At 36.3% G+C, this 22,076-nt stretch overlaps 1 protein-coding gene across 2 annotated transcripts; it reads left to right on the forward strand.

Moving 5' to 3' along the window:
• The first annotated feature begins 502 nt into the window (after positions 1-502).
• On the forward strand, positions 503-21,621 carry nadsyn1 (NAD synthetase 1). 2 transcript variants are annotated; one of them, XM_046857358.1, is made up of 21 exons: positions 503-665; positions 793-853; positions 1,989-2,105; positions 2,220-2,273; positions 2,418-2,507; positions 3,216-3,267; positions 3,529-3,617; positions 5,454-5,571; positions 6,781-6,912; positions 8,194-8,265; positions 8,365-8,489; positions 8,956-9,004; positions 9,125-9,227; positions 10,019-10,187; positions 10,562-10,697; positions 16,132-16,238; positions 16,324-16,455; positions 18,495-18,564; positions 20,109-20,237; positions 20,832-21,008; positions 21,129-21,621. In XM_046857358.1, exons 1-21 carry the CDS (start codon positions 581-583, stop codon positions 21,165-21,167), a joined length of 2,106 nt encoding a protein of 701 aa, XP_046713314.1. In that variant the 5' UTR covers positions 503-580; the 3' UTR covers positions 21,168-21,621. The 2 variants fall into 2 exon arrangements, with proteins under 2 accessions (XP_046713314.1, XP_046713315.1); XM_046857359.1 differs by lacking the exons at positions 503-665; positions 793-853 and having other exon boundaries at positions 2,029-2,105; positions 2,220-2,284.
• The last annotated feature ends 455 nt before the right edge of the window (positions 21,622-22,076 follow it).

A 22,076-nucleotide genomic window follows, 5' to 3' on the forward strand; every position in this document is an offset into this window, starting at 1 on the left:
TTTTGTTAGAATTTTATATTCATTAGGAATAAACCTACAGGTACTAATTTCATTTAAAATGTATATTTGTAATCTTTTTATTTCTGAAAAGCTGCTTTGACACAAGACTTTGTTAAAAGAGATATATAAATAGTCTGACTAAATGAATATTGAATTGAATTGTATGTAAATTTTCGTTTTTATTATATATTTATTTAATGAATATTTATTAAATGAAATTCAAAACAATAGCTGCAGGAGTTTGTTGTTGTCAGTTCAAAAGCTTACGTTATTTTTATAACGTATATTATTTTATTTTAATTTCTTTAACTGTGACTCTTGTATTATGTGTTAAATAACTGCGCCTCGAGCCTTTTTTTTATTGTTTGAACCTTATAATACTTTTGTCCTTCTTGATTTTATATATCTTACTCAATACAATAAACATTCATATCGGTGTCCCTGAAACAATTATTTTCTGCATACTGGGAACAAGGCGGATGGGCGGAGATTACAAACCGGAAGTGAACCACTTGAGCAGGCGGAAGGCTCGCGTGCAGATCGTTTCGGGGCTCTGCAGGTAGTAGTTTATTTTGACAGCATGGGCCGAAAAGTGACATTGGCGACGTGCTCCCTGAATCAATGGGCTTTGGATTTTGATGGCAATTTACAAAGAATACTGAGGAGTAAGTTTTCTTTTGTTTTGTAACTTGTGCGTAGAAATGGAGGATTTATTGCAGAAGTTTTGTAGGCAAGAGAAGCGTTTTTGGATTTGGTTGATCTGTTTTGTTTGTATTTCACTCCATATAACAGGTATTGAAGTTGCCAAATCCAAAGGCGCCAAGTACAGACTGGGACCAGAGCTGGAAATCTGGTAAATACTACATTATCCCTCTATATTCTGCATTGTGAATCATCAGAAGGTGTAGATTAATCTTTTCTTCCTAACAACAGCTCCAAGATTTATATTAATGCAATTGCTCTAATATGTTGATCTTTATATAAATGTTTTGCATAAATTGTTTTAAATGCTGTTTAAAAGTATAGAAGGAGTCTCCAGTTCTAGAGTGATGTAACAGTCAGAGGTAAAGCTGTTTGTAAAGTTTATAACATGTCAAATTGCAAGTAATATGGACTGTCCATAGCTGTCTATATTGTCTATAATTCATAAAAGAAAGAAATGTATTACTCATATATGACAATCAGCTCAGGGTGGTAACAGTTATTACATTTTTCATCAAATGCCATTGTACCACTCTGTTGTTTATTATTGTTAGCTTTTTCATCACAGCACAGCCCATCGTTTGTGAGATCTGACTTAATCCACTTAATTTTTCCACCTTTGTCTGGATGAGAATTTCATTTATTTTTGAAAGCAACTTTTTTGTCACATTCATATCAGGGCTCAGACTGAATCAGTGGCTGTGTCCTGTTTTGCTTTTTTTGTTTATTGATATGTGTATGATTTATTTTGTTGATTAGTTTGAGTGCATGTAATTTTCTGGGAACATTATATTCTTTGTATTATGCAATTATTTAGCATTCAAGACCTAATAAAGCTACATACACACATGCATTGACTTGCAGTGACGAAGCAAACAGGTGCAAATAAGGATGAATACATTAGAACGAACGTGGCCTGTTTACCGGTGGTACTGAAGACGCATGTAAATCAGTATATTATGTTGCGTTCAAAAGTGGATTGCTAGTTGCACCACAAACTGATAATAGATACTAAGGAAACAAGTAGTAGGGATGCCTTCATAATGTATGAATTTATAATCTGTTTATTTTTATAAAGCTGCTTTGTTTTGTCTATTGTTAAAACTATACAGATAAAATTGTATGAAATTTCATTTAATGTAGAATAACTATTTGCTACAGATTTGCTGGGAGTTTCATGGGTTAAATTTGGGTTTTGGGTAGTCTTTACCAGTACAAGCCTTATGTGTAACTCCAGACTAAATGTAAAAATAAAAACTAAAAAAACTGTGCTTTTCTATTATAAGTGGGTACGGGTGCGCCGATCACTTCTATGAATCTGACACGCTTCTGCACTGCTTCCAAGTCCTTAAAGTGCTTCTGGAGTCCCCTGAGACACATGATATAATCTGCGATGTTGGCATGTGAGTGTTGAAATGATTAACATTAAATATGACCTTATTGTGTTTAGTTATAAATTTAAATAATTTGCTATTCATTTTAACTTGGTGTCCCTCCCCCTCCCCCACCCCATACAGGCCGGTTATGCATCACAACGTGCGTTATAACTGCAGAGTCCTGTTCCTGAACAAGTCAGTCTTTGGTATTGACAAATCAAATAAGTACAAGTCGTGATTGTGCCAGCACCTATTATACATAGTTTTGACTTGAACATGTGGAAACATGTCAGTACTGGCTTGGGTTAATGTGAAATTTACTTTTGCTTTTTGCTACAGGAAGATTTTACTGGTTCGGCCTAAAATGCTTTTAGCAAATTATGGCAACAATAGGGAATTCCGCTGGTTTTCTCCGTGGAGTAAGCCCAGGTACAGTATTGTGCACAAATCTTTCAGAATTACTACAGCATTTTGTGGAAGGAAAACTTCACCCTGAAACATATATAAATAAAAATGTTAATATGGAAAAGATTGGTGATGTGATGCCTAGTGATCTTATAGTTTGTGTTTGTCAACAAACTTAAACAATAAACCTGATTCTGTCTTCACAAGGGGGGGATTTTGTTCATTCTAATCAAAGTAATGTATAATAGGAATAAAATACTAATCTAAATCGAACGGAATAACGATCAAATTTGATGTTAGCGTTCAAAGAGCAAGCGCATCTTTTCTCAATCATTCACAGTTATCATTTTCAACTACATTTTTTTGTTGTTGCATTTTCGAGCAATGTTAAATTAGTGTAGATGTTTGTGCATATGATTTAAAATATCCAGAACTCAGTGCAGCATATGATTCTTGGCCTGGCTTGTAAGCAATCTCTAAAAGATGTAGATGATAAGGTAAAAGTTCTGTAGGTAGCGATAAATTGAGGGTTAAATCCCAATAAATTATGCATAATTATAATACTGTGGGTAATAATATAATAATATAACAAAGTATAACTTGGAAGATATTAAAGATGGTAATTATAAAGAGTAATATATAGATTGTTCTGGGTGGATTTTTCTTTTTTTTTCTTTTAATCGAACTTAAAAAAAAAAAAATGAACAATGATGCTGTGCTTTTTCTTTACAGATATGTTGAGGAATACTTTTTGCCAAGAATGATCCAGGATGTGACGGGACAGGTAAAACACTCCAGTCCACCCATGACATGTCTCAACAAAGAAACACTTTATAGGACGAGAAATCCTTACACAAATGTTTTTAAATCTCTGTTCGGGAACAAATTTGTCTCCACACCCTTACTTCAAGTATCAAATGAACACCAAAATTATGACTTTAAATTTACAGCTTCTTTTAAAGTAGTGGCTTCACATGTATCATTGCTTTTACTCCATTTTTAAATCGAATTGATTAGATTTGCTTCTAATAATCATTTTGTTTAGGTGACAGTTCCATTTGGTGATGCAGTCCTATCTACTAAGGACACGTGTATAGGGAGTGAAATCTGTGCTGAACTGTGGAACCCCAGAAGGTACTGCACTATAAATCCACTCAGTGGTTGAGATGGGCTACCCAAGACTGCTTTTCTGAATTTGAAGTCACAATTCATACAAAATAAATAAAATGATCCCCACTATGTTTTTCCCACTCAAATGTTTAGCTTAAATCAGACTTTTGCTTAAAATTTTAAAACAATCTTACATGAATTATTATTATAATCATTATTATTATTATTGTTATTATTTACATTACACACTCCTGCAATCTTAACAGGTGAACACATAATTAACTGTATAGCTCACAATTGGACACCAGCTTATTACAGTATGCATATTTTTATTGATTAATTTAACTGTATTTACAGTTTCAACTGATTCTTTAACTGACTTACTTAAAATATTGACTTGAGCTTTTAATTCTTTGTAACAATTTAGGAAATAATCTGGTGAAAGTAAATTTTTGTTGCTCATACCAATGCAATTTTAAACAAACAACTAAGTTTGTCTAGACCAAGGGTCTGCAACTTTTGCAACTACAAGAGCCATTTTGCTCCCTTTCTCTCCAAATAAAATTTGCCTGGAGCCACAAAACATTTTTGATCTTTAAATTAATACCACAATTTGATGTTTTATGATGTAAGGTAGTTGCCTAGTTGCACCACTAGGTGGCAATAGTGTGATTTCTATTGCATTTGGATGACAGAAATGTATATTTTTACCCTGGCAAGAAATAATAATTATAATAATTTAACCTTTATTCGTCCCACAGTGGGGAAATTTCTAGTTTTTTCGCATATCCCAACTCATCTGGAAGCTGGGGTCAGAGCGCAGGGTCAGCCATGGTACGGCGCCCCTGGAGCTGATAGGGTTAAGTGCCTTGCTCAAGGGCTCAACAGTGGTAGCTTGGCTGTGCTGGGGTTCGAACCGCTGACCTTGTGATCAGTAACCCAGAGCCTTAACCACTGGACTACCACTCGAGTAGGAGTATAGGAGTGAATAGGAGTGTTGCCTGGCTATGAGAGAGTGGCATAGCAGCATAGATGCCTTGATATCTTCATTAGCAATTCTTTCCTATATCCTATATGCCTTTCTGCGCTTTATTATCTTCTGAGTTGCCAAATAAACTAGCAACTGTTCTTTGGAGTCATTATCCACTGTATGCAACAAAGTTTCATTTAAATGTGCTATAAAAATAAATTGACATTGAAGTTAAAGTTGAAGTATGAAGCTAAATTTAATCTGCTCAGCTTTCTGCAGCAGAACTGCAGCATCTCCAGCTGGGTAGTTCTCTTGGTAGTTCTCCAACAAAATGCTTTGTTAGGAAATGTCGTGTGACGTTTGTTGTTTAGCCATTTCTCATCACATATCAAGCATGCAGACAGGACAGCATCGTTGGCAGTCAAAACTAATAAATATGTCCACACAGAATTAAACTTTGTTTTCATCTGAGATTGTTTTTTTTTTTAGATAGAGAGTAAGTGACATATGGTTTGATCGACAGAATATCAAATCTTAAATATCTGTTACCTTGAATGCCAAGATCAGGGTTGTTCTCTTTGAAACACTTTTCACTGTATAACAAAAAAGGAAATAAATATAAAAAATTTTTTTTCATTTACGCCATTTTGTAAAGTCTGCAGGGAGCCACAGCATGGGGCCTGAAGAGGCGTGAGCCCCGGTCTAGATTGTAATTATGCTGTGCGACTGCGTCACAACTCCACTTAAAATGAATTGACCAGTCCACATGAACATATTGATAAAGACCAATTCATTCAATATTCCCCAATAACAAACAGACTATGTTCAATGCACAATTTACCTTTTTGAACTCTTTTTATAATGACCTAATTTATGTGACCTTTTTTCAGTCCTCATGTGGACATGGGTTTGGACGGCATTGAGATCTTTACAAACTCGTCCGCCAGCTACCATGAGCTACGCAAGGCTGACCAGAGGGTGAACTTGGTCAAGTCAGCCACCACAAAGGTCAGTTACACACATTTACAAATATTCCTGTCACAGGATTGAGAAACTTTTGCCTGAGACAAAAATAGACACGCTTTTTTTCCCATTGACCATTAGTCGTCTCTGCCTCAACAAAAAATAGACATTCTCACAAAATGCTATTACACTGAACAATAGTCATCTCAGTAAGTGAAAACATCCAGAATATAGTAAGCCAACAGTAAACCAAATAAAAGCACGTTAAACCTTTTTTCGGTTATTATTATTGAATTTGAAGCTTGTAGTTTTCTTATTCTCTTGGTAGACAGTTTTGTCTTCTTAGAAATAAACGTTTAAAATGGGCAGAATTCTTTGCCAATAGAACAAGACTATTTTAAGCTTCAAAATTGATTTCATTTTATATTGGTAAATACCAGATGCATTGATCTATATTAAACATATTGCCACTTGCGTTTTCTGGAATGTAATTAAGCTATAAAAAGCCGTAGTATAAAATGTTCCATGCGATATGATTACTGCCATTAATAATAAAGATTTCCAGTGATGTTTTACAGCAGCCATTATGTAAGCACAAATCTATCCCTATATTCTATATATAATTTCTTTCTTTTTATTCTATTTTATGCCACAGCCAACTTGTTAGATACCATTTAATTTCACTGCATGTCATATGTGTATGGTTATGTATGTGACAAATAGAATTTGCATTTGAAAATTTTAAAAACATTATAATAAAGATGCCGTTAAATATCAGAATTAAAATGAAAGAAAATGCAATTAAGTAAAGATTTGATTTGTATACATTTCTAACAAATAAAATGTAATATATTGAAGGCATGCTAGTTCCTTTTATTGCTGTCATTACAGCAGCCATCTCTCTATATGTCTTTCTAAAAGGGGAAAAAAACGTAGAAATCACTACGCCTTCATGGAGGAAAACTTGACACTGACACTGGACACTCCTTAACATTAATGTATTATTATGTAAATATTGAATAAACATCTCCTTACAGAAAGGTTGCATGAGAGTGACAATTATTTTATTTTTTATTACTAACCTGTGATCGAGTTTTTATGTTAGAAACGACAACGCATTATAACAAGCTGCCGTTACTGAAAGCTATCAATCTACTGACCATTTAGATTTGCTTATTCAGCAGTACTGTAAATTTGATTTGGAAAATGTACTCTTCAAAGTGTGCTTTTTATCGTTGACTGTATTTGTTGCAGAGTGGAGGGATCTATCTGTTTGCGAATCAGAAAGGCTGCGATGGAGATCGTTTGTACTATGACGGCTGTGCTATGATTGCTATAAATGGAGACATTGTGGCCCAAGGGACACAGTTCTCTCTTGACGATGTGGTAACTTTTAAAAAAAAATCCTTTTATGTTTTTGTTTAAAGGATTAGTTTGTTCTTTAAAAAATTTTATATTTTCTCTTGGTCTATTGGTCTATTTTGGGAACACATCAGTGCACTAAACATTTACGCACAAATTTTGTAACCTCATTCTTTTTGCTTTTGGCTTTTTTGGTAAAGAAGTTAAATGTACTTCTAGTTTAAGGACATTTAAGGAAAGATGATACACCTGATACCAAATTATACATTTCAAGGTGCAGGTACAGCATGCCTTGCAACACTCATGGATTATGAAGCAGTTGAGGCAGATTTGGAAATTGTATGCTTTTTTAAAAAGAATAAAAAAAAAAGCAAAACATTCTTCAGCTTTCTCAAAATATGGCAGTAAGAGCATTTACTTTTGGCCTATAGCCCTCTATTTATTTTTTATTTATTCTTGCCCTTCATAGGAAATAGTTTGGGCACTTCTGGTCTATAAAGACCAAAAGTAAGGAATAAAAAACAGTTAGGGATGTGTTTTAATTAATAGAGTAAGCAATGACTAGATGATGATTTTACCCTATATCATGCTGAAGGTGAAAATGTTCTAATAAATATAGTAGTCAGCTAGTATGTCAAGTATTCTTTTGTTTCTTTTATATCATACTAATGTTTGTATTTATTAAAGAACAATGTTATATTTTTGTGAGAATTTTTAGTGTGTTTAATGCCGCATCTGTATTTTACGGAGCATCCACGCAACATCTGCATTTGTTCCTGTTATTATATCTCCTTACAGAAAGTGTCACCATATCTAAAGCTATATGATTAAATGCTTCTTTTCTTCAACAATAACATATTAGAACAAGTTTGTTATTGTTTAATTAGTTCCACTGATTCACACCCCATAAATGCTATTTTATGTATACAGTTCTGTACTGTAGGGACATTTTACTTCATTTTATAATTAATAATGATATTTAGCTTAATTTTGCGAGGGACCGGGAAAATCAGCGAAACAAATTAGTTATGTGGCAAATCCAATTCCGCGATAAACCGGGGGGCACGAGATTCGAACCGCGATGAACGGGGATTACTGTATTTGCTTATATTTTCATTCAAATTGAAGTTCTTAAACCAGACAACAGAGGGCATTACACATTACAAAATCCTCATTTAAGTGCTAATTATGAATATTGTTCATTATTAGACATATTACTACAACTGCTTAGTGTGTTTCAGCCCTAATGTTAATACAAAACATAAGCTATTAGATGTTTTCTTCATCTCTTTGTACTCATTACAGGAGGTACTCACAGCTACTCTTGACATCGAGGACGTGCGCAGCTATAGAGGAGAGAGATGTCACCCACACATGGTAAGACGCTGGTGGAGACATTGTTGAAAAGTTTGCACTTCACTAACAAATTCTTAGTTATAGCTGCTGTTGTATTCTTATTCTTTCCCCCCACTGCAGGACTACGAACACAAACCATACGAAAGGATCAAGGTCGATTTTTCATTGTCCGACTGCAAAGACACCTTCCTGCCCACGCACCAGGCAGTAGACTGGGTGTTCCACACTCCTCAGGAGGAGATTAGGTGTGTCACACCTTTAGAAAATGTAATGTTAAATCGTTCAAGTAAGGAGAAGACGTGATTACAGCACAGAATATATCCATAAACCATTTGGCATGCATAAACATGAATGTTCTTGTTCTGAGTTTCCTCAAGGTGCAAAACATATATGGACTAAAGTTTAGACATCCCAGAACACACAAAACTTGTTTAGATTTCACAAATGATCAGAAATAATTAATTTTTAATTTTGGAGCAGCTTTCAGATTAGGCCTGAAAACTGTAAGTGTCTTTGCAGATAATTAATGAACTTTTAGTTCTGTACAAACATTTTGTAGGTTTTTCTCATGTTTTTACAATTTTTTCTCGGTATAGAGTTATTAACTTCCTTTTATATATATATATATATATATATATATATATATATATATATATATATATATATATATATATATATATATTATAATTATTATTATTAATTCCCCTTCAGTCTTGGTCCTGCATGCTGGCTATGGGACTATTTGAGAAGAAGTGGTCAGGTGAGAAACCTTTGCTGTTTCTGTGTGTGAAAGAGAGAGAGAGAGAGAGAGAGAGAGAGAGAGAAAGCGAAAGAGAAAGGTGAGTCATTTATCATCTTATTTCCTGTCTGTGGGCTTTAGGCTGGCTTCCTGCTACCTCTCAGTGGTGGGGTTGACAGTGCTTCCTCAGCCTGCATTGTCTACTCCATGTGTGTACTCATCTGTCAGGCAGTAAAAGATGGCAGTAAGTCTTAAACACATGTTAAATGTTACACACATGCAGATTCTAACATAGACCAAATGAGTGCAGCTTAATTCTGCAGTGGAACTACTACTAAGATTTAATTGTTATTGTATTTAAAGCATTTTTTAAGCCATTATAGGTTTTTCAGTATCCTCTTTATCTTTGTTCAAAGGGATTCTTTCCTTGGAACACCAGGTTTAAAACAAGAATACATTCTAATATGACACCAGTCCATCACAAGGCAACATGTGAACACATGTAACATCTTCCTAGCACAAAAAGTTCATGGTGGAGGTGGAAGGAAACTAGAAAACCCGAAGTGAACCCACTATTATGTAAAGAACACTTGAAACTCCACACTGGAGTTCAGAATTAAAATTAACACACACACACACACACACACACACACACTGCTTTTTTTTTTTTTTGTGAAACAAAGACACTTGTACACGTGTATTTTATAATTTTACAATTTACAAGAAACTATTCAAGAAATAAAAATTTAAACCAGGGGGTATGCTGTAACAAGCCAACAATTTGAGACAAGCAAGCTAAAAGATATTGAGTTTTAAAAAGGGCTAAAAATATTGTATTATCTTAAGCATATAATGTGTGTAACCGTGGAAAGTTGTGTATATATAGCAATTAGAATGGGTAAAGATTAGGATTTACCATTTATACTCATTAAACCACAAAAAGGAGAAAGGGAGAAAGACTAACACACTTTCATTATTTATACTAACGATGCATAAGAAGTAGCTGAATTAGTCTTAGTCACATCATTCTTCCAGATGATCAGGTGTTGGAGGATGTTAAGCGTCTGGTGAGTGATTCCTCCTACAGGCCTGAAGATCCACGAGAGTTGTGTGGACGCCTTTTCACCACCTGCTACATGGGCAGTGAAAATTCTTCAGAGGACACTCAAAACCGAGCAAAAGAGTTGGCTGCTCAAATCGGCAGGTCAGACTTTGTTGTTTTACAGGCAACACAGTTGTAAAATTCTGTTCAAGAATTTGAAAGGGAGAAGACTATATATGAGTTTGTAGGGTTGCCAAAACTTTGCACAAATATTGCACTAAAATTCTAGCTCAAAAAATGTTTATAATAATGATGCTCTATTGACAGTATTTTAAGAGTTTTTAACAAATCATCTAATGTTCACTTCACTACTGTTACCTACTCTAGTACTCATTACATCATGATTTCCTTAGTTTCAAAAATGTAGACGGACTGTAATTTAAAACCCGCCATCGTGTTTATATATTTTATATATAATATTTTGTATATTTTATGTTATACTTTGTAAAATGTTGAATTTATTTTTTTTCTGGTAGCAATCATCTGAAAATCAACATTGACATGGCAGTGAAAGGCATGCTGGGAATCTTCTCTATGGTCACAGGCAAGTGGCCTACTTTTCGAGCAAATGGAGGAAGCAGTAGAGAGAATCTGGCACTGCAGAATGTACAGGTATGGACCTTTTTATGTGAATTCAAAATCATAATTTAAATATCTGTTTAAGTACATACCTATAAAGTCCTAAAGCTGTGTCATTACCTTTACATTCTGATTCTGATTAAATGTAGCATAAGGTTCTTGCGATGCCGGGGGGCTTTGTAAATGATCAACCACAAATGTTAAGATGGTCAATAGAGGATCTCCAGAATAGTTGCTGAGGGTTGAAGAGTTGCTAATTTAAATCCAACACAGCATGTTGGCATTTAATCATGAACTTATTGTTTTACTACATTAAATGCTTTGTGTGTTGTACTCCAAATTACTGGAATAATTTGACAAATCTCTGTCATTTGTCATTGATTGATTTTTGCTATAATATTACATCTGTCATGCTAGGTAAATATAATGATGGTTAAGGTGAAATATGGCCTGATATAGATGTTGCATAGCAGTTTATTAGCTGAATTAAAACAACAGTAAATGTAAAAAGTAAACTGTACCTCTTTTTCTTTGTTCACATATTATGCAATGTTTATATTAGCCTTAAAAAGTTTTAGTGCATCATTAAAGCTTGATCACATTGCATTTGTTCTTGCAAAACTGTGCTGATTGCTTTTTTTCTGATGAAAATGTTTGCATGCAGTGTAACACAACCTAACCACAGTGTTCACACTTAGGATGGACCGTTTGACACTATTTAGCTCAGTGATTTGGGTGGCCAAACTGAGTTTCTTCATTTGTGAAAACACAGCACATTTTGTGCAACAGTATGGCTAACATATGTCATCTGTCTTGTTCTCTTTGCTGTGAGAAAAAATGTAAGAGACAGTGCTTGCTTACTGTATGTGTTTCCATTTAATATTAATCATTGCTTAATGGCTACAGCGATGATGAAAATATCAATTACTGCTCAAATTTGATAAAACGTGATTAATGCAACGTGTATTTTTGTTTGACCATTTTTATTAAAAAAAATCAATTAATAAATATAAAAAAGGCTAAATTAAAATCTTCAATGCAACACACCTATTCACGACGTCTTTTCTTTACACAGATCTAAAAACATTTAATAAACTAAAATAAATATTTTTTTAAATCACTAAACATTTAGCAAGTTTCAAATCAAGCATCAAAAGCAGTCATGATGCACCCATATCCAGCAATTAAAACTATTTGTGTGGTTTGTTTATTTTATTTATATATATATATATATATATATATATATATATATATATATATATATATATATATATATATATATATATACACACACACACTGGAGATAAAAATTAGAGAACAATTTATAAACAATTGAACAATTCTCAAATAATGTCATCTTCACTGCTCAACAGTTGAAGGAGTTTTTGTCCTGTCTATACCATGCTACCAGAACACCTTTTCCACAAATTAACTAAGGCATTTAAAAAAAAACATCATTTTGCAGAAAACGCACTGATCAAAATTAGAGAACAAAAATGACTGTAGCATGGAAAAAGATTACAACAAAATTTTCTGAAGGTTACAACAGTCAGCAATTAGTAGGAAGTGTACAGGCCTCTGCTCTGAATGACTTCAGCACATCTGTGGCCACAGGACAGCACTAGTCTCTCACACTGCTCTGGTGTGATTTTGGTCCACTCTTCTGCCAGTCTCCTCCACAGTTCGGTGACTGTAGTGGGTTTCTTGGCCATAACTTTGTCACCAAGGATTTTCCAGAGGTCCTCTGTTGGGTTGAGATCAGGACTCTGAGCAGGCCATGTCATTATTTCAATGTTTTCAGTTTCAAGGAACTGCGTTACCCGTTTTGCTGTGTGACATGGAGCGTTGTCCTGCATGAACACTGCGGGCTGATTGGGTGATGAACGTAGGGAAGGAACCATATGTTGTTGAAAAAGGTTCTGATAAACATTTGCATTCACTCTGCCATGTAGCTGTATAAGAGGCCCAACTCCTGCTGCAGAAAACATGCCCCAAACCATGACACTTCCTCCTCCACTTTTCACTGACTTCTTTACACACTTTGGGTTCAGTCTTTCTCCAGTTTGTCGCCGAACATAATGTTTCCCCAAATAAATTAAACTTGCTTTCATCACTGAAGTGAACTTTGGAGCAGTTCTCCTCTGTCCACACAACATGCTCCTCAGCAAAGCTTAGTCTAACCTTTTGATTCTTTCTGCTAATGAGAGGTTTTGTCACTGCAGAGTGGGCTTTCAGTCCAAATGCTCTTAAACGTCGAGATACTGTATGACGAGACAGATCCTTACCATGTTCAGCGCTGAATTGGTGATCTCTGAGTAAAAGCTAGGTGAGATTTTGATACAGCATTAAACCGCGGCTCGAGTACATTCATCAGCTGACGAAATCCTTCACACTCATTCATGCTGCACGGTTGCGTATCTTTTGCTATAAAAATCCCCAGTGCTTTAGTTATGGCTATTGCCCTGTTGAACTTCTCACTGAGAGGTTGTTTAAATGCTGCGGACAGTAGAAGTTGTTTCCTAACCGGCTCTCTCCTGTTTGTGCTGTTTGTATCGACACAATGGCGTGATGTCTTCTCAAATGAACTGTCACATTAGAAGTGTTGCCATTAGCATATTAAATGCATTTTGCACAATGCTTGCACACAGTTGCAGTTCTATCTACTGTTTTATTTCCATCGTCATCGTAAGTAACATGAAATCCAAAATGTTCCCACACACCGGATTTGAAAGGCGCATCCGCCCAACTCCGGGCAGCCTTCATTATCTCCTCCACTTGCCATTTCTGCAGCACTCCTTACTCAACTTTTACTGTCTATATGTATGTTCACGCGAAACTGTCTGAGGCGAAACTGAGCCCGGGGCTACATTGCGCATGCGTCGAACCGTGCGATGCACACACGAACCGAACCGAGACGAGCGAACCGAACGGTTCGGGTGTTTTTCCATGTACCGTGCCACCCCTAATATATATATACACATACATACATACATACATACATATACTGGAGATCAAAATATAGAACAATTCATAAACAATTGAACAATTTTTAAAATAATGTCATCTTCACTGCTCAACAGTTGAAGGAGTTTTTGTCCTGTCTATACCATGCTACCAGAACACCTTTTCCACAAATTAACTAAGGCATTTAAAAGTCAAGTCAAGTCAAGTTTATTTGTATAGTGCTTTTTACAACAGACATTGTCTCAAAGCAGCTTTACAGAAATCAACCGTCAGGGTGAATGGTGTGCATTTATCCCTGATGAGCAGCCATGGCGCCTGTGGCAAGAAAAACTCCCTTAGATGTTATGAGGAAGAAACCTTGAGAGGAACCAGGCTCAAAAGGGGAACCCATCTTCATTTGGGTGACATTAAGAGTTTGATCATAAATCTTTCAACAATACAGAACACTGGAGAGTGAGAACTAACATGAGCACTGGAGTATAAGATTATAAGTAAATGTTCTTTCTACAGTCTTTGGTATAAAAGTAGGAGCTACTGAGCTCAACATTTGTGATCATCACAGATCCAGCATCAGCTTCTCCATGCCAGAGCCTTTAAACACTCCAGGCGGTCCAATGTCAAACTCCACACATGCAGTGGGATCCAATTGGCACTGGTACGTCTCTAGATGGTTCAGGATGTTTGCGCGTTTGGCATCTACTTCTTTAAAGTCCATAATCTTCATGAGGTGGGACGTGACTGGAGCTGGCCAAACCTCAGGAAGCCTCGGGATGGGTAGAGAAAGAGAAGCAGTGGAGAGGAAGTAGCGTAGCTGCTGTTCATGTTATTAACAGCACAAGTTGATTATGTGCATGTGATCAGATGTTCTGGAGCACAAGGTTATGATGTGATGTGTGTTATGTGTTTGCTAAAAAGATATGTTTTTTAATCTGCACTTAAACTGGGTGAGTGTGTCTGAGCCCCGAACACTGTCAGGAAGACTATTCCAGAGTTTAGGAGCTAAATGTGAAAATGCTCTACCACCTTTAGTGGACTTTGCTATTCTAGGATCTACTAGAAGCCCAGAGTTTTGAGATCTCAGGGAGCGTGACGGATTGTAGCGTGTTAAAAGACTGGAGAGATACATGGGAGCCAAACCATTTAGTGCTTTATAAGTGAGTAGCAGTAGTTTGTAGTCTATTCGAAACTTAACCAGAAGCCAATGTAGGGACGATAAGATTGGGGTTATGTGGTCATATTTTCTTGACTTAGCAAGAACTCTTGCTGCCGCATTCTGAACTAACTGAAGCTTGTTTATTAATGATGCAGGACATCCACCTAGTAATGCATTACAGTAGTTTATTCTGGAGGTCATGAAACCATGGACGAGCTTCTCTGCATCAGATATAGACAACATATTTCTTAGCTTAGAAATATTTCTAAGGTGAAAGAAGGCTGTTTTTGTAACTTGGTTGATATGATTTTTGAAAGACAAGTTGCTGTCTAAAATAACTCCCAGGTCTTTTACTGTTTTACTAGTGGTTACAGAACATCCGTCTAAATGCAGGTTGAGATGCTGGTGCTTCTGTATACTAGTTTTTGGGCCGATGAGCAAAATCTCCGTCTTATCAGAATTTAAAATTAGAAAGTTATGGGTCATCCAACCTCTTATTTCCTTAACACACTCAGTTATCTGAGTTAATTGAGCTATATCACCTGGTTTAGATGAGATATATATAGTTGGGTATCATCAGCATAACAATGGAAGCTAATTCCATGCCTTCTAATAATATTTCCTAAGGGAAGCATGTATATTGTGAAGAGCAGGGGTCCTAGAACTGAACCTTGTGGCACGCCATAGTTTACTTGCATTAGCCTGGATAGCTCTCCATTTAAATCTACGAAATGGTAACGATCGGACAGGTAGGATTTAAACCAGCTTAATGCCTGTCCCTGAATGCCAATGTAATTCTGTAAGCGATCTAGGAGAAGATCATGATCTATAATGTCGAACACAGCACTAAGATCTAGTAAAACTAACAGCGAGATGAAGCCTTGGTCTGAAGCTAAAAACAGGTCATTAGTGATTTTAACTAGGGCAGTTTCTGTGCTATGATGGGGCCTAAATGTAAAAAGGACAGAAAAATCTTGGTAAGAATATGTGTACCGTTACACCCCTTACATATTTATATAAATAGCTTGTACCAGAGCTTCCTACAATTTTTATAATGTATAGATAAAATTTGTTATTCATTACAGGAGGTTTATTTAGGATGTTAGGCTTTGTAACATGTCATGCTGCTTTTTTTTTTTTTTTTTTATATATATACCAGAAGTGATACCAGGAACTGACTTAACTAACATTAAAAGAAACTATAAACAGATATAATTCATGAGCTGTCAATCAAAGCTGTCATACGTCTCCACTAATTTAATGGTACCTTTGGTATCACACTAGAACACACCATCCTGGCTTTTTCTGTAATTCTTTTCATATTTGAGTGCACGTGTTTGTATTTCCCAGGCCCGTGTACGGATGATTTTGGCCTACCTTTTTGCCCAGCTATATCTGTGGGCTCGAGGGAAACCTGGAGGTCTGCTGGTGCTTGGCTCAGCCAATGTGGATGAGAGGTTTGACTCACAGAAGCTGCAAATTCACATTTTCAGCAATGAGTAATGAATCAGGACTAAATAAAACATTTTTTCCCTTTTGTAGTTTGACTGGCTACTTCACTAAATATGACTGTTCCAGTGCTGATATAAACCCCATCGGAGGTATTAGTAAGACCGATCTGAAGAGCTTCCTGCTTTACTGTGCTGACCACTTTAAGCTCTCAGCTCTTAAAAGGTGTGTGAATGTCCAGTGCATGTATACAGTTCCATATTTCCCCTTCCTGATTTCTTCTATTTTTGCATATTTCTTAGAGACAGTTGTTTCATATCCTTAACGAACATCAAAAGCAAAATCAGCCATGAAACTATATCTGTGTGCTGATTGGTTTTCTTGACGCAGGCAAGTTTATATTTGGACTAAACTTGCCAGGAGCCATCATGTATATTTCTCTTCCACTTTACACCGCCCAGCACCACCTTATAGATCTGCTACAGGGATTACTCATTCCATCTTTTGCAGCATGGTGCTTAACATCTCTGTTTGAAATAGCTTAAAAGAGCAGTCTTCAGACTCGCTCAATAGCAGCAGCGTAGCAGAAATAGTCCAACAAACCAATCTTCTTCTTTTGGCTGCTCCCATTAGGGGTCAACACCGAGGATTATGAATCTCCATACCCCCCTGTCCTCTACATCTGCCTCTTTCAAACCAACTACCTGCATGTCTTCCCTCACCACATTCATAAACCTCCTCGTTGGTCTTCTTCTTTTCCTCCTTCCTGGTGGCTCCATCCTCAGCATTCTTTTACCGATATACCCCATGTCCCTCCTCTGCACATGTCCAAACCATCTCAATCGTGGCTCCCTCACTTTGTCTCCAAAACATCCTACATTCACTGTCCCTCAAATAAACTCGTTTCTAATCCTGTCGATCCTCGTCACTCCCAACGAAAACCTTAACATCTTTTAGCTCTGCTACCTTCAGCTCCACCTCCTGTCTTTTACTCAATGCCACTGTCTCTAAACAATACAACATTGCAGGTCTCACCACAGTCCTATTAACTTTCACTTTTGCAGATACCCTTCTATCACAAATGACTCCTGCTATCACTCTTCTTCACCCACTCCACCCTGCCTGCACTCTTTTCTTCACTTCTCTAACACACTCTCCATTACTTTTCACTGTTGATCCCAGGTACCTAAACCCCTCCACCTTCTCCACCTCTCCTCCCTGCAACCTCACCACTCCACTGCCCTTCCTCTCATTCACACACATGTACTCTGTCTTACTCCTCCTGACTTTCATTCGCCTTCTCTTAACCTGCTCCCTACTCTCACCACAAATCACAATATCTTCCGCAGACATCATAATCCACGGAGACTCCTGTCTGACCTCGTCCATCAACCTGTCTATCACCATTGCAAACAGGAAAGGGCTCAGAGCCAATCCTTGATGCAATTCAACCTCCACCTTGAACCAGTCTGTCGTTCCTACTGCACACTTCAATTCTGTCTCACTGTCCTCATACATGTCCTGCACCACCTTCACATACTTCTCTGACACATCAGACTTCATCATACAATACCACAACTCCTCTCTTGGCACCCTGTCATACACTTTCTCTAAATCCACAAACACACAATGCAACTCCTTCTGACCTTCTCTATACTTCTCCATCAACATTCTCAAAGCAAATATTGCACCGGTAATTCTCTTCCTCAGCATGAAACCATAATGTTGCTCACAGATAGTCACCTCTTCTCTCAGCCTGGCTTCCACTACTCCTTCCCATAACTTCATGGTGTGACTGATCAACTTTATTCCCCTGTAGTTACTGCAGGTCTGCACATCTCCCTTATTTTCATTATTTTACACGATATGCATATCCTTTTACCTTCAGCATGTTTCCTTATGTTCTGCTTTTCCTGCAATACATTCTAAATGAAATACATTCTAAATGGAAAAACCATTTGGTAGGACAAATATGCAAAAGTAGAGGCATCAATTTTTCCCAGTACCTTACACAACAGCAAATGCATAATGATCTACAAGTTTTCATTGCGTATGAAATTCCAAGAAGTGCAAACTACCTCTAGCGATCACGTTTATGTGGCATTTCTTTGTTGTTTACCTGCTTAAACCAGTTGGACCAGGTGTGTTGCAGCAAATCAAGCTAAAAAAATATGCAGCGGGTGATCTGGATTTTGCATTATAAATGAAAGTGACATCATCTGCAGCAGCATTTTTATTATTTGTACTGTTCTTCTGTCCTGCAGCATTGTGGCTGCTCCTCCCACAGCAGAGCTCGAACCTTTGATCAATGGCCAGGTGTCTCAGACTGATGAGGTATGAATGAGTCACTCTGAGAAAGATTTTGAGAAAAATGGACATACACAAATACAACAGCCTTTGAGAAGAAAAGCGAGTGATTACCAAAATTATTGCCACCCTTCATGAAAATAAAGGACAATAAATGATACATTGAGCTTGGCCTCATGATTATGTATAAATAGTTTTATTTTAATGCAATCATTTCTCAAGGATTTGTTAAATAACAATTTAGGGGTCTAATGTTCAACCATTGTCCTGACAGATCCACACTTGAAGAACAATTATTGACCGAGTATTAATTTGTATATCATAACTAACTTGTTCATAGTGATGGAAGTTGCATGCATGCAACATTTATATTTATAGCATGGAGAAATAGGAAGCAGTCAAAAGCAATTATAAAGTTCATAGAGACTGTGAGCAAAAAAAAGAAATATTCACTTTAAATAAATTGAAGAGTGCCAATAATTGTACCATATATGTTTTCAGTGAATTATTTTTTTTCAAAAGGGGCTTGAGTAATTGGCAAATGAAAAAATATATATTGTGTGTATATATAGTGTTCATATTATGCACAAAATGTTTGCCTATTTGCCTTTGTTATTGGTTTAATTTGCATGTTTTTCCAATGGTTCACCAGTATCCAGACCTCAGTCTCTATCTGTAGGTCTTGTTTATCGTCTCCATATTAGCATTTTGGTGAGCTCAATTATATAGTGAAGTTTATTTCTATAGTGCTTTTCACAACAGACATTGTCTCAAAGCAGCTTTACAGAATTTTAAAAGTTAAGATAAAAGGTGTATTTATCCCTGATAAGCACACAGTCACAGTCGCCATGGCAAGGAAAAACTATATATATACCGTATTTTCCGGACTATTAAACGCACCCAAATATAAGCCGCACCCACTAAATTTGACAAAGATTTTTGTTTTGAACATAAATAAGCCGCACCTGTCTATAAGCCGAAACTAATGAACATGGCTTGTATCTAAACAGTAGCCTACCAAGAAAGTCATTGTTCACTGTCTTCCTTCTTACTTTTACAACAATTTCTCTCGGGAGTGTTTCTTTTGGCATCGTCATGCCAAAAGAAAAAGATTCATAAAAATCACTATTGGTGAAGCTTTTCTCCCGATGCCGTGCAGCTCAGAACACAGGTGAAGTGCGTTTTTTCATGCCCGGTTGTTTTCAGCGTGACTAATGATTTGCATTTCCTGTTGACAGTCCGAGTGAGCGGCAGGTCAAACGTCAGAGGAACCTCATCCATATTAATGATGTGGTGCGGCCCGATTCAGTGGGAGCGAATCTGATTTAATATAAAGAGTTTTATTGGTTCACCTGAACCCATTCGGCAATTTCATTGGTCTAATGTTATGGGGCTCAGTTTTTTGGCTTGAAGCTTGTGAAACCGGGAAAAACCCAGGAAAAAATCCATATATTAGCCGCTTGTTTAAGCCGCGGAGTTCAAAGCGTGGGAAAAAAGTAGTGGCTTATAGTCCGGAAAATACGGTAAACAGTTCCTCATATGGCTGAACACAATCTTTCTCTCTTTCTCAGGCCGATATGGGGTTGACCTATTCGGAGCTCTCAGTGATCGGGAAGCTTAGGAAGCTCTCAAAGTGTGGCCCGTACAGCATGTTCTGCAAGCTCATTCACTCCTGGAGAGAAAACTGTTCCCCTTTACAGGTCAGCTCTGCCCTCTACTTAATCGTTAGTAGGAGAGAACGACTTTTTTAATACTGAAACAATCAGAGACATTAGTGGGGCCACACACCAAAGTTGTTTAGGGCCCTTATTGTTCTGCCCTCTCTACTTGACTTCTTCTGGCAAGGGTCTGCATGGCAGTCCATTGAAGTGTCTTGTATAAAGTTGTGAACCAACATCAGGTCAAATTTAGGCCTGATTTAGAATTACTTTTATGGTCATAACCTTTTGAAAACCACACCATAGTGTCAAATGAATGGCTGAGAATATGACTTTCTTATAATAATCTTATATAGCTGTGACAAAGGTTTATTGATGAAAGCAGCATGTTCAGGGACCATCTAGTTTTACTTTTTCAAATAAACAGACTAATATAACAGCTTGTAAATTTGTGCAAAACAAACAAACAGTCAAAAAATAAAAGTTGGCTGACTTAGCTAACGATCTGCCAGACCAGTTCCAGTTACAATGAAATAAAACTTTGACATTACACATTACGTTATAATAACATGCCACTTATATTGGGTATTTTTGTCAGTGATGGTCCATTCTTATTTTCAAACTCTGGTTAATTAGGTGGCTACAAAAATAAAGCATTTCTTCAGGATGTACTCAGTCAACAGGCACAAGATGACTACCGTGACTCCGTCATACCACGCTGAGAGCTACGGCCCGGACGACAACCGCTTTGATCTCCGTCCCTTCCTCTACAACACACACTGGTCTTGGCAGTTCCGCTGCATTGACCATGAGGTTTGGCTTGCGAGCATTTTGTCTCCTGTACACTTTTTTGCTTTGTTTAAAGATTTTGTTATTTTTTTTATATTGATATTCTAAGCCACAATCTCTCTCTTATTTTTATTTTTTTTACAGATTTCTTTAATGGAGGCTGGCTATGCAGAATTCATATAAGATCTGTATCAAACGGTGTTCTTCACAATAATTGTTTAAAGATTCTGAACATACTTCTAATTCATTGTTGAAAAATATCCTGTTGAATGCATTATGGAGTAGATTTTGATTAGTGCTCATATACAGTATATTATTTACAGTATGCATATATATTACTCATATATATATATATATATATATATATATATATATATATATATATATATATATATATATATTATATACTCTTAACTTTTTATAATTTTTTTTAGCTGGCTTACGTTTTACAATTTATCTTAGTTTGGCAGTCGTATGCAGTGTTTTTTTTTTTTTTTTTTAAACAGTTAAGTTGGGCCGTCACTTTTTGCCTTTGTACTGTGAGAAGGGTTTAAATAAAAAAATTAAAATGTAGCACTGAAAAATTGCTTTGCTACAAAAGGTTCTATTAATAAAACAATAGAAATATTGCTCTCCAGCTTTGTGTAGTCACCCAGTTGACTTTTTCCATAACAGCATACCTTTAGTTTCACTTAATTAGTAAAGAAGTAATGATCTAATTAACTGCAGTTTAGAAATTAATGTATGATTTAAATATTTATCTTAATTTGAAGCAAGGATATGAACATTTGAATATGAACATGTACATTATGTTCAGTATGGAATAAATTCTTTCCTTAGCTACATTGTGTAGCTCCAGTGCATAATAACAATAATAAACTTCATAACCAAGTAACAAATTCATTAATGTTATAGCGTATAAAGCAGACAGACAACTTATTTATTTACTTTTATGACTGCTTTATCCTCTGGAGAAAAAGGCAGCTGACTGTAAAGGAAGCTTTTATTTCCAGATCTGAGTTGTCTTTCCCATATGACGAATTCATATTCATACAGAGATACTGACTCAGTACAAAGATGCTGAATCAGGAG

Source organism: Silurus meridionalis, chromosome 9 (genome assembly GCF_014805685.1).
Source record: "Silurus meridionalis isolate SWU-2019-XX chromosome 9, ASM1480568v1, whole genome shotgun sequence".
Lineage (NCBI taxonomy): Eukaryota > Metazoa > Chordata > Actinopteri > Siluriformes > Siluridae > Silurus > Silurus meridionalis.

Excerpts from the sequence above, each read along its gene's own strand:
- nadsyn1 (XM_046857358.1), top strand. The coding sequence starts at position 581 with ATGGGCCGAAAAGTGACATTGGCGACGTGCTCCCTGAATCAATGGGCT. Across the intron at positions 16,239-16,323 it reads TCAGCCAATGTGGATGAGAG|TTTGACTGGCTACTTCACTA; the intron begins GTTTGACTCACA and ends TCCCTTTTGTAG. Across the intron at positions 20,238-20,831 it reads AAAACTGTTCCCCTTTACAG|GTGGCTACAAAAATAAAGCA; the intron begins GTCAGCTCTGCC and ends CTGGTTAATTAG.